Raw genomic sequence first — 14,173 nt, 5'->3', positions numbered from 1 at the left:
ATGTTCTGAGATGTATATTTCAATGCATAGAATATTGTAGGAAAAACGAGCTTTGTCATGGATCAGCACATGGAATTATTACATTGTGGCCATTAGTGAAACTTGGTTGTAAGAGGGGCAAGACAAGCAGCTTAGTGTTCCAGGACTCCATTGTTTTACACATGATAGAGTGGGAGGAATGCATTACTGGTCAGGGAAAATATCACAGCAGTGCTCAGACAAGACACGTTAGAGAACTCGTCTACTCAGGCTATATGCGTGGAACTGAGGAATAAGAAAGCGGTGACTGCGTTAATGAGATTATATAGACCATCCAGCAGTCAGTGGGATTTAGAGGAGTAAATTCATAGAAAGATCACCGACTGTTGCAAGAAACATAAGGTTATGATAGTACGTGATTTTAAATTTCCATAAATTTAAAATTTTAGACTCCCAAACTGTAAAAGGACTGGATGGGATGAAAAAAAATCCATATATTGCTTGGGAGTCCCAAGCAATAAAAGGGCTAGGTGGGATAGAGTTTGTCAAATGTGTTCAGGGAAGTTTTCTTAATCAATACATAGAGGTCCTAACTAGAGAGAATGCAATACTAGATCTCCTATTTGGGAATGAGACAGGGTAAGTGACAAAAGTTTGTGTAGGGGATACTTTGAATCTAGTGATGATATTGCCATGAGTTTCAATATAATAATGCTGAAAGATAGGTCTGGTCCTTGGGTTGAGATTCTAAATTGGAAAAAGGCCAATTTTGAATGCATCAGAATGGATCTGGCAGGTGTGGGTTTGGACAGGTTTTCTGGCAAAGGTGTACGTGCTAACTGAAAAGTTTTCAATAGCTAATGTTGTTCCATTGTTCAAGATAGGAGCCAGGTATGATGCTGGAAACTACAGACTGTGAGCCTCACAATAGTGGTAGAATGTTACTGGAGAGAATTCTTAGGGATGGGATTTATGAGCATTTGGAAAACCATGATCTAATTGGGGAGAGCCAGCTTTGCTTTGTTCGGTGCAAACTAACTTCATTCAGTGTCTTGGATGTGATAAGAGTGATAAATAAAGCTATGGATCAGAATCAGATGTCATGAAATTTGTTGTTTTGCAGCAGCAGTATATTGCAATACATAATAATAAGTAATGCAAAGAAGAGAGGGAAAAATACTGAGGTAGTGTTCATGGGTTCATTGTCCGTTCAAAAATCAGATGGTGGAAGGAAATTAGTTGTCCCTGATGTCCTGGGTGGTGGGGGTCATTAATGATCAAAGGCATTGCTCCTTGAAGGTGTTCTGGATGCTGGGGAGGCTAGTGCCCATGATTGAACTGGCTGAACTTAACACTTTTCTCAGTTTTTCGGCAGTGGCTTTTCCTTACCAAATGGTGATGCAACTGCAAGTGTTTTTGGTTACATACCAATTCTCCTCGAACTCCTAATGAAATTTAACCACTGTTGTGCCTTCTTTTTAATTGCATCGATATATTCAGCATTGGATCTTCAGAGATGTTGACACCCAGGAACCTGAAACTGCTCACTACATGTTGTTCTTGTTGCCTATGTGGATCTTAGTAAGGCATTTGACAAAGTTCCTTTGGGAGGCTAATACAGAAGATTAATTTGCATAGAATCAATAGTGAACTGGCCATTGGGATTCAGAACTGACTTGCCCATAGAAGACAAAAGGTGGTGGTGAAAGGGACATATTCTTGTTAGGGGTCTCTGATTAGTGGTGTTCCACTGGGACCTCTGCTGTTTGTGATGTCTACACATTACCTGGATGAACATATAAATAGGTGGGTTAGTAAGTTTGCAAATGATGCAAAGATTGGTGGTGCTATTGATAGCATAGAAAACTGGCAAAAAAAAATACAGTAGAATTTAAGAGAAATTTCGATAGGTACACGGATAGGAGGCCTGTGGTCCGGGTTCAGGTCAATGGGCTGGGTAGATTAGTAGTTCAGCACGGACTGGATGAGTTGAAGGGCCTGTTCCTGTGCTGTAGTGTTCTGGGTAGTAGAGCTGTTGTCTCACAGCTCCACCCAAGACTATTTATTCCTGACCTCCAGCGGACCTACGTGTAGATTGTCTGATTTCCTCACACATCCAAATGACTTGCAAATTAGTAGGTTAATAGGTCACTGTAAATTGCCCTAACGTGTTGGTAAACAGTAGAATTTCGTGGTAGTTGATGGGAATGTGGAATGAAGAGAGGAATTAGTGCAAATGGGTGCAGACTCAGTCGGTCAAAGGGGATATTATATGCTCTGTGGCTTATGTTGCCACTAAATATGGGAAGCCGATTTGATTCAGTATCCTAGCCGTAGTGTAACAAATGCTGTACTCGGGTTCAACACAACCTATATGTTCTATACACAATGTAAGTGTCTTTTACAAATCCTCCAACTCTCACAGTTATATTGATTGTCGCCCTGTCATTTGTAAAAATACTATTCCCTTCTCTCAATTCCTCTGCCTCCACTGCATCTCTTCTTAGGAAGATATTTTCCATTCCAGAACATCCAAAATGTTCTCATTTTTCTTCAGAAAGTGACATTTCCCTCCTCATCATAAATGATGCTACCCTCACCCACATTCCCTTCATTTCTCACACGTCTGCTCTCAAACCATCAGTTCCACACCCCTGTTCTCCACTGACATAATAGGGATAAGGTTCCCTTTGTCCCCATGTACAATTCCCCATATCCAGCACATTATTCTCACAACTCCCACCATCTCCAGCAGGATCCTACCCACCAGATATTTCTTTACACCCCCCCCCCCAAACTTTTCACAGATAAGTCCAGATAAGTCCTTATCCATTCACCCCACTCCACAGATTTCCTCCTGGCACACATCTCTGCAAGCATGACAAGTGCTACACCTGCCCCTACTGTTCACTGGCATTCAGTGCCCCAACCACTCCTCCAGGTTCTGGCGAGACTGCTGAGATCATTTATTGTATCTATGCTCCAAGCGTGATCTCCTTTGTCAGTGAGACTCGATGCATATTGGGGTACTGCTTCGTGAGCACCTTCTCTCTGTCTGCCACAACAGCCAGGATCTCACAATGGCCACCCATTCCTCCGGCAACATGTCTGTCCTTGGCTGTCTCTACTGCCACAATGAGGCGAGACACAGGTTGGAGGAGCAACAGCTCCTATTCCATATGGGTAGTCTCCAACCTAATGGCATGAACATTGATTTCTCTATCTTCCTGTAACCACTCCCTTCTATTTCCCTGCCTGCCTTTTTATTTTTCTCCCATTCTGATTACCTTTTCTCCCCCTTCTCTTCTGTTCAACTGGTCATCACTTGCTTCTGGTTCCCCTCCTCCTTCCCTTTCTTTCATGGTCCACTATCCCGCTCCAATCAGATTCCTTTACCTTTTCCATCGATTACCTCCTGTTTCCCACATCATTTCACCCATCACCTTTCCCCCTCACCTGAACTCGTCTATCACCTGCCAGCTTGTACTCCCATCTTATTCTGGCTTCTGCTTCCCTTCCTTTCCAGTCCCGATGAAGGGTATTGGCCCAAAACGTTAATTTTTATTCCCCTCCATTGATGCTCCACAGCCTGCTGAGTTCCTCCACCACTTTGTGTGTCCTCCATCTGTTCTAATTTTCTGGTAATAGTTGTTCAGGATTGTGCAGGGTGGAGAAATGAAGTAAAATTAACTGGTTAAGTTGGGCCAAAATAATTGATTTAATAATTCCAAGTCTTTTCATGATTTTTGTTTCTTTTTAAATTTGTTTTCTTCATTTGCAGAGATTTAAAATTATGCAGTTGACTGTTAAAGAACTGAGGACATTTTGAATTGTTTTCTGCTGGGCAGAAAGGTTGAATCTGTCTTAGGTCAGGTCCATTTCTGGAAACATTAAATACATGGCACTCGATTGGGAAGTAGTGATTTACTACGTGCTTCTCTGGGACCTACACTAGATACTGAAAACAAATATACAGCAAGAGGATTTGAGTGCAAGAACAAGAAATATACGTGACTATCATGAGAACACACTAGCAGTACTGTGTGATTTTTGCCTCCTTGTGGGACAGCATATGAGGGGAAATTAAGTCAACTAGGTTTGTATTCACCCATGCTAAGAATGTGGGGGGGGGGGGGGCTAGTTAAAACATATTAACATTCCTTAGGGTGTCTGGCATGAAGTGTCACAGGTTGAGAAATTTCCTTATTTGGAGAATGATATATCTATGGAATTCTTTATCACAAGTTCTGTAGAGACCAATATAGCTGAATATTTTTGAGGAGTTAATAAATTTATAGACATGAAAGACATCAGATGAGAGCAGGTCAATGATATTAAGAGAGATGATCTATTGAATATTGGAGCAGGTTCAGTAGTCATTTGGTCTATGTTTTGATGCTTTTGTAGATAATCTGATTGTATTATTTTCCTTTTGCACCAGTAACTCCATGTTAAATCTAAGCTTTGTTTCCAGGTTGATGTAGGAGTTGTACATCTGACTCCGCTTGAGACACCACAGATTAAGCAGCCGTTCAAACTTGTGGAAAAGGTCGTGAGATGTGCCTTCAGCTTTAGGAGAAAGCACTGCCACCGAGGAGTTGAGTAAGTTAGAGACAGGTTATCGCTGTTTGTTTTTGTGAAGTGAGAAATTTTGATCACATATAGACACAATTGATACTTTTGCACATTTGTTTGTTCAAAACTGAATCAGAATCTTTTTAATGCTGCAATTAACAGTAGAAATGATGCCTACTTATTTGAGAACTGTACTACTTTCTCCTTACTTTCCAGTCCTTGTGAAGGTCTTAGCCCAAAACATTGGTTGTTTATTCCCCCAGCATAGATGCTGACTAACCTATTGTGTTCCTCTAGCAGTTTTTGTGGATGTTACTTTTGAATTCCATCATCTGCAGAATCTCTTACGTTACCCATATTTAGCCTTGTTTTGCTCTCAATGACCCATTTGCAAGCTACTTTGCACACATGGAAATGTACTGTAGAAAGGACTTTAGTCAGGACCAATGTTAAGATGCTTGAACATAGTTCTCAAAGGGATTTATTTATTATAAATGTATTTATCAAATGCTCACCTGGTCTGGTAGCATCTATGGAAAATTATTGTTTCAAGTTGATTATTTTTCATTAGATTCTGAGGTAAGGTAATTGGCAATAGTATTAACTTGTTGCTCTTTCATGGGTCTGGCTGTTTTCAGCATCAGGAGCTTCATAAATCAATGTATCGAGTACAAGAGATAGGATGTTATTTTGAAGTTGCCCAAGATGCTGGTGAGGCCTAACTTGGAGTATTGTGTGCAGTTTTGGTTACCTATCAACAAGAAAGAATACGGAGAACTTACAAGGATGTTACCGGGTCTGGGGAAACTGAGTTATAACGAAAGAATGGGAGGAGATTTAATAGGCATATAGATGGGGTAAATGCAAGCAGGCTTTTTCCACAGAGGTTGGGTGGGACTACAGTCAGAGGTCATGGGTTAAGGTGAAAAGTTTAAGAGGAACATGAGGGGAAAACTTCTTCACTCAAGAGGGTTGTGAGAATGGGGAACAAGCTGCCACCACAAGTGGTTCATGGAAGTTCTGTTTGGATAAGTACATGGATGGTTGAGGTATGGCTCAGGATGGGAGTAAGCAGTTTAAATGCTTCAGCATGGACTAAATGGGGTAAAGGACTTGTTTCAGTGCTGTACTCCTCTATGATGACTCTAAACAGTATTTGCATTAGTCTTTTAAACAAGTTTTTAATTGTTTAAATTGCAAAATACCTTAACTTGGGAAGTATAGTTGGTTTTAAGATTTGTTTGAGTAATTGTCGTTTAGTATGTTCTGAGTTTTTAGCAGCAACAAAATAATAGAGAATTACATTTTGAAATCTTTGCTTTTTCTAGAACTTTATTTCCTGAAGCTCAACGAGCACAGCTAACAGAACGGATGTTTTATACTGCTGATGTCGACCCCACACTCTGCCCAACTCAACTTTCGATACCTCAGTTTAGAAATCTTTGCAATGTATATAGCCAGCTTTGCAACGAGAATGTGGATCTTTTTTCTTATAACTACAGAGAAGAATTAAAACAAAAGCGGCTTCTTCGTAAAAACAAATCTCAATGGGGTGAAGATTGCTAACATTGGACATCGGGCCTTTGAAGTGCAGGTACTGAAAATTAACAATAGCTTTGGTCAACAACACACACACAAAATGCTGGTGGAACACAGCATCTATAGGGAGAAGTGCTGTCGCCGTTTAGGGCTGAGACCCTTCGACAGGAGCTTTCGTCCTAGGTTTTTATGACAGGAAAGAATCTGGTAAAAGTGATTGGCAGTTAATGCCCTTGTGTGTGTTTTTTTAATTTAAATAATACACCTTTTTAATCTCATGTGCATTCCATGAGTTTTTCCCTCATGGTAAAGCACTGAAATGATAAACTGGTTTGCAAGCTGAGGTTTTAAAAAAGACACTTGATCCAAATGACTGACCATGGCAGATAATCAACTTATCTTTTTAATTGGATCTAAACATGTGGGTATAATGTGTTTTGACAATAATATTTTGTTTTAAAGACATCGAAAGGAAATGAATTAGAGAGCTTCTTGAATACAATATGCATATTTATTTAACATTGAAGTACTTCCTGCATGTTTAATGTCAAGTAGTCATTCACCAGAATATAAAATATAACCCATTAAAACCAATATTACAATGCAGTGTGTAAAATTACAATATACACAACCTCCAGTTTTTATAGACAAAAGAAATTAAGATGCCTAAATAGAAGAATGCTAGCATTAAGAGGCATATATCTTACTAAAGCCTGGAGTGCTGAACATAATGTTAAATAAGTGGAGCCCTGTGTTAGGCTACCAAAGGATAACTTTGCCAAAATTGATTAAACAAAAGACACACATACCATATTTAGAAACTTAAAACAAGACACAATGGAACAAATTCCTTTGATAATTCTGGTGCTAATGTAAACCATTATTTTCCATCTATAAATAAAATTAAGATTTACAGCCTATTATTAAAATAAGCAATTTTACTTTTATTGAAAATATTACTTTTGGTGTTCAATACCTGCCTTATTTGCAAATCTACATATAAAACTAGTGTCTTATAGAAACCAAACAACTTTATTATCCATAATGGATAATAAATAATTGACTTCTGTACTTAATATTTTCTTGAACGAAAATGTTTTAAACATCTACATTTGAGGCTGATCGTGGTCTTAGTGCAGATGGCATTAAGACAAACTAAACATTGCTTTCCTTTATTATGCTTCTCAAGTCTTTAATCTTAAAATCAACTGGACAAAACAGCACAACTTGTCTGAAGAAAAGACAAAATAAACTAACTTCAATTTCTGGTAAACTCCAAAGCCTGAATTGGGCACTGCTTCCTACAAACTAAGGCTTCCCATTACTTTCAATGTTTTCATAAAAGCAATCTTCATTAACTACAGAAGTCAGGCTCTGTATGCTAAATTCCCTCTCCAGCACAGAATTCAAATCAATATTTTGCCCATCAGATTGACTATCCAGAGATCGGTTATGCTTATGCATCACTAACAGATCCCCTTTGTTCTTCTTTGTACTTGTACTTTTTCTTTTGATGGGACAAAAGTGACCTCGCGTTAACCCAAGATGATCTGTTTGTTCTACCTCTTTTTGTTGACTTGATAGCTGCTCCAAGGCAGCTTTAGTATCAATCTGCATTTTTTCAAATTGTACCTCAATTTCATTTGTTGAAGACTCATTCTTGGATTCACACAAGTCATCTTCATCACTTAAAATGTCTGATTCCTTTACTTCACCTTCCTGGGCACTGTGTTCCCTCTTTGTGCATGATAGACTGCTGTGTTCCAGGCCACTCTCTGAGGTATGGCAGCCACTGCTTAAAGTTCCACTGCTCAGGCTACATTCATCTGAATCAGTGTTGCGTCTCTCAGAATCCTGACACCAAATAGCCGGGGAACGTTTGGCTAACCTTGATGCTCGATTTGAAGCTGGAGTAAAGAAATAATGAAATATAATTATTGATTACCCATGAATGTAAAGCAGGATATGAGCTAAGTTGAATTTTAGAACAACATGCATCGTAATTTGAGAGACTTCTCGTATCTATTGCATTTACTGAACCTTGGAAGCCTGACTCAACATTGATTTGAATATTTAACCTTCTTATGCTGAGGATAAAAGTAGTAGATTGCAGAAAAATCTAAAACCATTGTTGGAACACTTTCAACACACAGAGCATTCCTCAAGCAACATCTGTACAGCAGATGCAAAGGTAATTTTAATCCCAGTATTCAAGGAAGTGTGATTAGAAGACATAATTAAGCACAATTTCTTTTTTTTAAACAGAAGGGCCAAGAATTTGGCAGTTTATCTAGAGTCTTACCAATTTTGGCAGAGGATGGCACTCTGTTTCTTAGAGGAATCAAATGTTCTCTGTTAAATTTTTCAAGTGGTCCTTCTGACTTGGTCATATGCCGACGAACATTTTCCCTCAGAATTGAACGTATCACTTTAATGATATTTGTTTTACTCTCAGGATCACTGCAGATATAAAGGAGTTAAAATAAATAACTATTGTTGCAGAAATATATATATAAGACTACATTTTCAAAGTATTTTGGATTTACATGGTCAGCAGGAGGTCTTGTCAGTTTGCATGTTAACAAAGTGTTCTGTTGCAGGACTTATGTAGAAATCTTTACCAAAGGTAAAACTTAGTGGCTGCAAAGAAAAATGTAGGGGTTGACATTTGGCAACTTTTATAAAACATATAATTAAACTGTCTATGTTAGACTAACTTAAGACCTTGAATTGAATCCATTTTCTTGGCCCGATTAAAAGATTAAAGCTAGGATATTTTGGAACAGGAGGAAGCTGAAGAAAGAATTGTTTAGGTGTATTTATCTTAAAAAGAAGTCAGTAATCTAGGAAAAAACATTTTAAAATAACTTGCCATTGCAGGATTAAAGAGGACAATGATTCTTTCATTTGGAGAGTAGAATCAGTCTAGTTAATGTGTTAAATGCACTTGCTCTGAAGAAAATGCAGCTTTGTACATGATTTGCATTGGTTTCTGAAAACATTACTACCGCCAAGGGGGCATGGATAATCTTTGATCTGAGGTAGACTCAAAAGGAAGGGAGCCTGTATGCAAGAACTTTATCCATTCTGATCTCCCTCTCCCCAAATAATTTCAGTGATTGAAGTTACCTGCTACATAGTTGAAATATTGTTTCAGGTCGTCCTTCTATTTCAGATTTGGTGTGGATTAATTCCCAGATGCAGTTAGTATCTGTCCCTGAACCAAAAGACAATGATCATTCTAGGAGCATGTAGCTGATTTTTAAAAAGCCTTAACAGTCCCATGATTAGAACTATGTAATAAACTGTTTGCTAGGTAGTTCAGTTTATATAGTATTAGCCGGTTATCAAAATAGAAATCTATTGGTAGCATTTCCATTCACCATTGAATGTTCTAAAATTAAGCTCTAGGATGTTAGAGTAAGAACAGCAATGGGATTAAATGAACTTACTTATATTGGTACAAGATAGTAGCAATCAAAGGAAATTGATTATGTATGCCATTAGATACCCACTAACAGGTTATGAGAAACTGTAGATTACCTTGTAATCTTTATTTTTGGATCTTATTGTGGACAGTGAACATATGTGAATGGGGAAGGGGGCCTAAATGTGTTGCAGGTTTGCAGAATAGATGATGCCTGACTGGCAACCCATTTCACAATGAGTTCAATTTTCTTCTCTTGACTTTTGCTGTCCCTGAAGACCAGTTTCTCCCCATACTTTATGTATCCGTCATACCCGACATAGAAATAAATATCTTAGAACCACTGCATTGGAGGTTAACACTACACTCAACTCTTGACTACTGTGTTTGTGCCTGTGTAACAACGATGACAATACAGGTGTTGAATATTCTCCACTACAAACCGCTAATGCAGCACTGTGTTTGTTTAACAGAAATCTGGGAGGGCCCAGGTACCAGACTGGGTTTGTGGCAGATGGTGAGAAAATCAATTTATCCTGCCCATTAAGAATGAACAAATCACTGAGAGGCATTGTTGACCACCTTGAGCAACAGATCTGTACTCTACCACATAACCCAGGATATCCTTCAGGCTTCAGCCGCCCAGCTGGAATGATACTGTTACAAGAACATCCCAGGAGTAGCAGCATATATTATCTAAAAATAGGCTGCTAACCTTTTGGATCTACAATATGGGACTACAGAGAAATTTAACATGCTAAGGAATCCAGAAAAGCTACACAGGTTGGATTGTTGAAATCCTGTTGTTTTCCTTGATGAGTGATAATTGGAAGGAGGCTGCTTCACCACCAGTTTTTGCCCTAGTGATTTGTAGAACTTATCAGTGTAAAAATCATGATCATAGTGCTTGCATCAATCCTGAGACAGAAGAACAGAGTGGATGATTCCTTACAATCTGCTTAAAGCCAGTTTGAATAAACAGCCATTTTAGACTGAGATCGTTCTTCAGGACTGAAGAAAGGTCTCGGCTCAAAACATCAACTGTTTATTCATTTCCATAGATGCTGCCTGACCTGCTGAGTTCCTTCAGCATTTTAGGTGTGTTTCTTTGGATTTCCAATATCTGCAGTGTCTCTTGTATTTGATTGTATCTGTAGGATATCAAATAATGAGAAAGCCAATGTAATAACTGGAATGCTAACAACTGGCTAGTTGTAGTGTAGAAATCATCCACTTCATTTTATCATAGTGGTATTAGCTGAGAAATAACTAAATGAAAGATAAACATGAGGAAATCTGCGGATGCTGGAAATTCAAGCATCACACACAAAATGCTGGTGGAGCATAGCAGGCCAGGCAGCATCTATAGGGAGAAGCACTGTTGACATTTCGGGCCAAGACCCTTCGTCAGGACTAACTGAAAGGAAGGATAGTAAGAGATTTGAAAGTAGGAGGGAAAATGCGAAATGATAGGAGAAGACCAGAGGGGGTGGGGTGAAGCTGAGCGCCGGAAAGGTGATTGGCAAAAGGGATACAGAGCTGGAGAAGGGAAAGGATCATGGGACGGGAGGCCTAGGGGGAAAAAAAGGAGGAGGGGAGCACCAGAGGGAGATGGAGAACAGGCAGAGTGAGAGAGAAAGAAAAAAAAAGGGAGGGGGAAAAAAATTAAATATGTCAGGGATAGGGTAAGAAGGGGAGGACGGGAATTACCGGAATTTAGAGAAGTCAATGTTCATGCCATCAGGTTGGAGGCTACCTAGCTGGTATATAATGTGTTGTTCCTCCAGCCTGAGTGTGGCTTCATCTTGACAGTAGAGGAGGCCATGGATAGGCATATCAGAATGGGAATGGGACGTGGAATTAAAATGTGTGGCCACTGGGAGATCCTGCTTTCTCTGGCAGACAGAGCGTAGGTATTCAGCGAAACGGTCTCCCAGTCTGCGTCGGGTCTCACCAATATATAAAAGGCCATACCGGGAGCACCGGACGCAGTATACCACACCAGCCCACTCACAGGTGAAGTGTTGCCTCACCTGGAAGGACACTGACTTCTCTAACTTCTGTTAATGCCCCTCCTCCCCTTCTTATCCTATCCCTGACATATTTAATTTTTTCCCCCCTCCCTTTTTTTTCTTTCTCTCTCACTCTGCCTGTTCTCCATCTCCCTCTGGTGCTCCCCTCCTCCTTTCTTTCCCCTTAGGCCTCCCGTCCCATGATCCTTTCCCTTCTCCAGCTCTGAATCACTTTTGCCAATCACCTTTCTGGCTCTCAGCTTCACCCCACCCCCTCCAGTCTTCTCCTATCATTTCGCATTTTCCCCTCCCCTCCTACTTTCAAATCTCTTACTATCTTTCCTTTCAGTTAGTCCTGACGAAGGGTCTCAGCTCGAAACATCGACAGTGCTTCTTCCTATAGATGCTGCCTGGTCTGCTATGTTCCACCAACAACTAATGAAAGATCATGGTTTAGTATAGAATACCTTACAATGCAATTTAAATGGTAGATTTTAAAATCTGAAAAGGATCTGTAGAAGTGCTCAAAAATGTTGAGTGTTTGGATGGTACTGTCTTAATCCAATTCGTCATCAGCACACAAATTCATTCTATTTATATTAAAATTGAATTACCTGCAGCATTTCCCATCCGGACCTGAAGAGCTGATAGTGGAATCAGCCATTTGAATTTAAACTGATCAGTATCACCATAGATACAAGTGGAACGTGGTACTGTTCCCTAGAATTAGAACAGGTTTCAGGAGTCAAATGTTTGAAATACAAAAAAAATACTTTTCTGTAATCAAACCAGGCCAATTTCTTCACTCAAGTCACTTACTGTTTTTTTCTTAAGCTTGTAAATTTCCTTGTAGACCAATATGATGGCTCGTCTAAAAACTAAAGAAAAAAATACATGTCAGTTGGAAAGCTATGGGCAATGTGATCGAGGAATTCCTAGTAAGTGTGAATCATAAGCTTGCATTGATCAAGCCTCTCTGTCCTTTGTACACACCACTCGTCGCTACAACTAGTCTTTGGATCGGCCCTGACTGACTGAAAGAATAGGAGAAAAAGTCAAATTAGGTGCAAGCAAAGTTACAGTTCTCACTACTAACCCAAAAAAAAAACAGCAGGCAAACTTTAATTATTATTTCTTGCAGATTTTTAATTGTCATTGTCTCTTTTATACTCAGCATGGACATTCATCTTATGTCCACCTCTCCTTTTTATCAGCAGCTTTAATCTCTTAGCTCTTCATTTTGAAGAAAAAACATCCACCCAAATACAGAATGATTCCTGCATTTGCTGTTTAACTCTCAAATGAATGTTGGATCAAGGCACATTTTGAACTCTTTCTGAAGTGTCTTTTTTTTTAAAAAATAAAATGTATTATTCCTCAGATCACTCGGTGATTCAATGGGAAAGAGGATGCTGCACACAGATGAGGAAAATTCAATGTAAAAGACTACAATTGTAACAAATATGGTGCCCCCTGACTGGAAAAGTAGTTTTCAGTGTTGGGAGTTGTGGTGGGTATTCATGTGGAAGGAATAACAAATCTAAAACTAGAAAAGGCAAGTCATTTCTCCCCAAAATATACACATTGTGTTTGGATAGAATTGGACTTCTCATCAAAAAATTTATCGGTATTCTGTGTTCAGATTTATAAAGTATGCTCTCCTTTGATAGCAAACAGCTGCCAAAATAAGTTAGGAGTCCAAGGGATAGAACATAGAACAATACAGCATAGTACAGGCCCTTCGGGTCACAATGTTGTGCCGACACTTAAACCTTGCCTCCCATATATCCCTTATATCCCTCCTATACCTGTCTGGTAGTCTCCTAAATTTCACTAGTGTATCTGCACCAACCACCTGAATGAAAAACCTTCTTCTAATATTCCCCCTTGAACTTCCCTCTCCTTACTTTAAAGCCACGTCCTCTTGTATTGAGCAGTGGTGCCCTGGGGAAGAGGCGCTGGCTGTCCACTCTTATCTGTTCCTATCAATGTCTCTCTGCAATCTTTGACAATCCTCTACACTATCCACAAAACCACCAACCTTTGTGTTATCTGCAAATTTGCCAACCTACCCTTCTACCCACACATCCAGGTCGTTAATAAAAATCACAAAAAGTAGAGGTCCCAGAATCGATCCTTGTGGGACACCACTAGTCACAATCCTCCCTCCACCATGACCCTCTGCTTTCTGCAGGCAAGCCAATTCTGGATCTACCTGGTCAAACTTCCCTCGATCCCATGTCTTCTGACTTTCTGAATAAGCCTACCATGTGGAACCTTGTCAAATGCCTTACTAAAATTCATGTAGATCACATTCACTGCACTACCTTCATCTATATACCTGGTCACCTCCTCAAAGAACTCTATGACGCTTGTTAGACACCATCTGCCCTTCACAAAGCCATACTGCCTGTCCCTGATCAGACCATGATTCTCTAAATGCCTACAGATCCTGTCTCTAAGAATCTTTTCCAACAGCTTTCCCACCACAGACGTAGGGCTCACTGGTCTATAATTACTCGGACTATCCCTACTACCTTTTTTGAACAAGGGTACAACATTTGCCTACCTCCAATCCTCCGGTACCATTCCCGTGGACAACGAGGACATAAAGATCCTAGCCTGAGGCTCAGCAATCTCT

The 14,173-nt window shown here is 39.6% G+C and overlaps 2 protein-coding genes across 11 annotated transcripts in view; one reads left to right on the top strand and one right to left on the bottom strand.

Moving 5' to 3' along the window:
- tfb1m (transcription factor B1, mitochondrial) overlaps nucleotides 1-10,951 on the top strand; it is a 54,196-nt gene extending 43,245 nt beyond the window's left edge. For all 3 annotated transcript variants that reach the window (XM_059986070.1, XM_059986069.1, XM_059986068.1), the window contains exons 7-9: nucleotides 4,454-4,581; nucleotides 5,883-6,148; nucleotides 9,994-10,951. In XM_059986070.1, the coding sequence (XP_059842053.1) occupies nucleotides 4,454-4,581; nucleotides 5,883-6,120 (366 nt within the window). In that variant the 3' untranslated portion in view covers nucleotides 6,121-6,148; nucleotides 9,994-10,951. The remainder of the gene's footprint in view (nucleotides 1-4,453; nucleotides 4,582-5,882; nucleotides 6,149-9,993) is intronic.
- LOC132402935 (rho guanine nucleotide exchange factor TIAM2) overlaps nucleotides 6,121-14,173 on the bottom strand; it is a 263,572-nt gene continuing 255,519 nt past the window's right edge. For 7 of the 8 annotated variants that reach the window (XM_059986063.1, XM_059986060.1, XM_059986061.1 and 4 more), the window contains 5 exons: nucleotides 12,352-12,410; nucleotides 12,147-12,252; nucleotides 9,223-9,310; nucleotides 8,396-8,553; nucleotides 6,121-8,000 (listed from right to left, as the gene is read on the bottom strand). In XM_059986063.1, the coding sequence (XP_059842046.1) occupies nucleotides 7,402-8,000; nucleotides 8,396-8,553; nucleotides 9,223-9,310; nucleotides 12,147-12,252; nucleotides 12,352-12,410 (1,010 nt within the window). In that variant the 3' untranslated portion in view covers nucleotides 6,121-7,401. The other variant, XM_059986065.1, reaches the window with a different exon arrangement.

This window comes from Hypanus sabinus, chromosome 12 (genome assembly GCF_030144855.1).
Source record: "Hypanus sabinus isolate sHypSab1 chromosome 12, sHypSab1.hap1, whole genome shotgun sequence".
Taxonomy (NCBI): Eukaryota; Metazoa; Chordata; class Chondrichthyes; order Myliobatiformes; family Dasyatidae; genus Hypanus; species Hypanus sabinus.
Note: the sequence above shows the minus strand (reverse complement) of the source record. Positions and strands in the feature narration are given on the sequence as shown.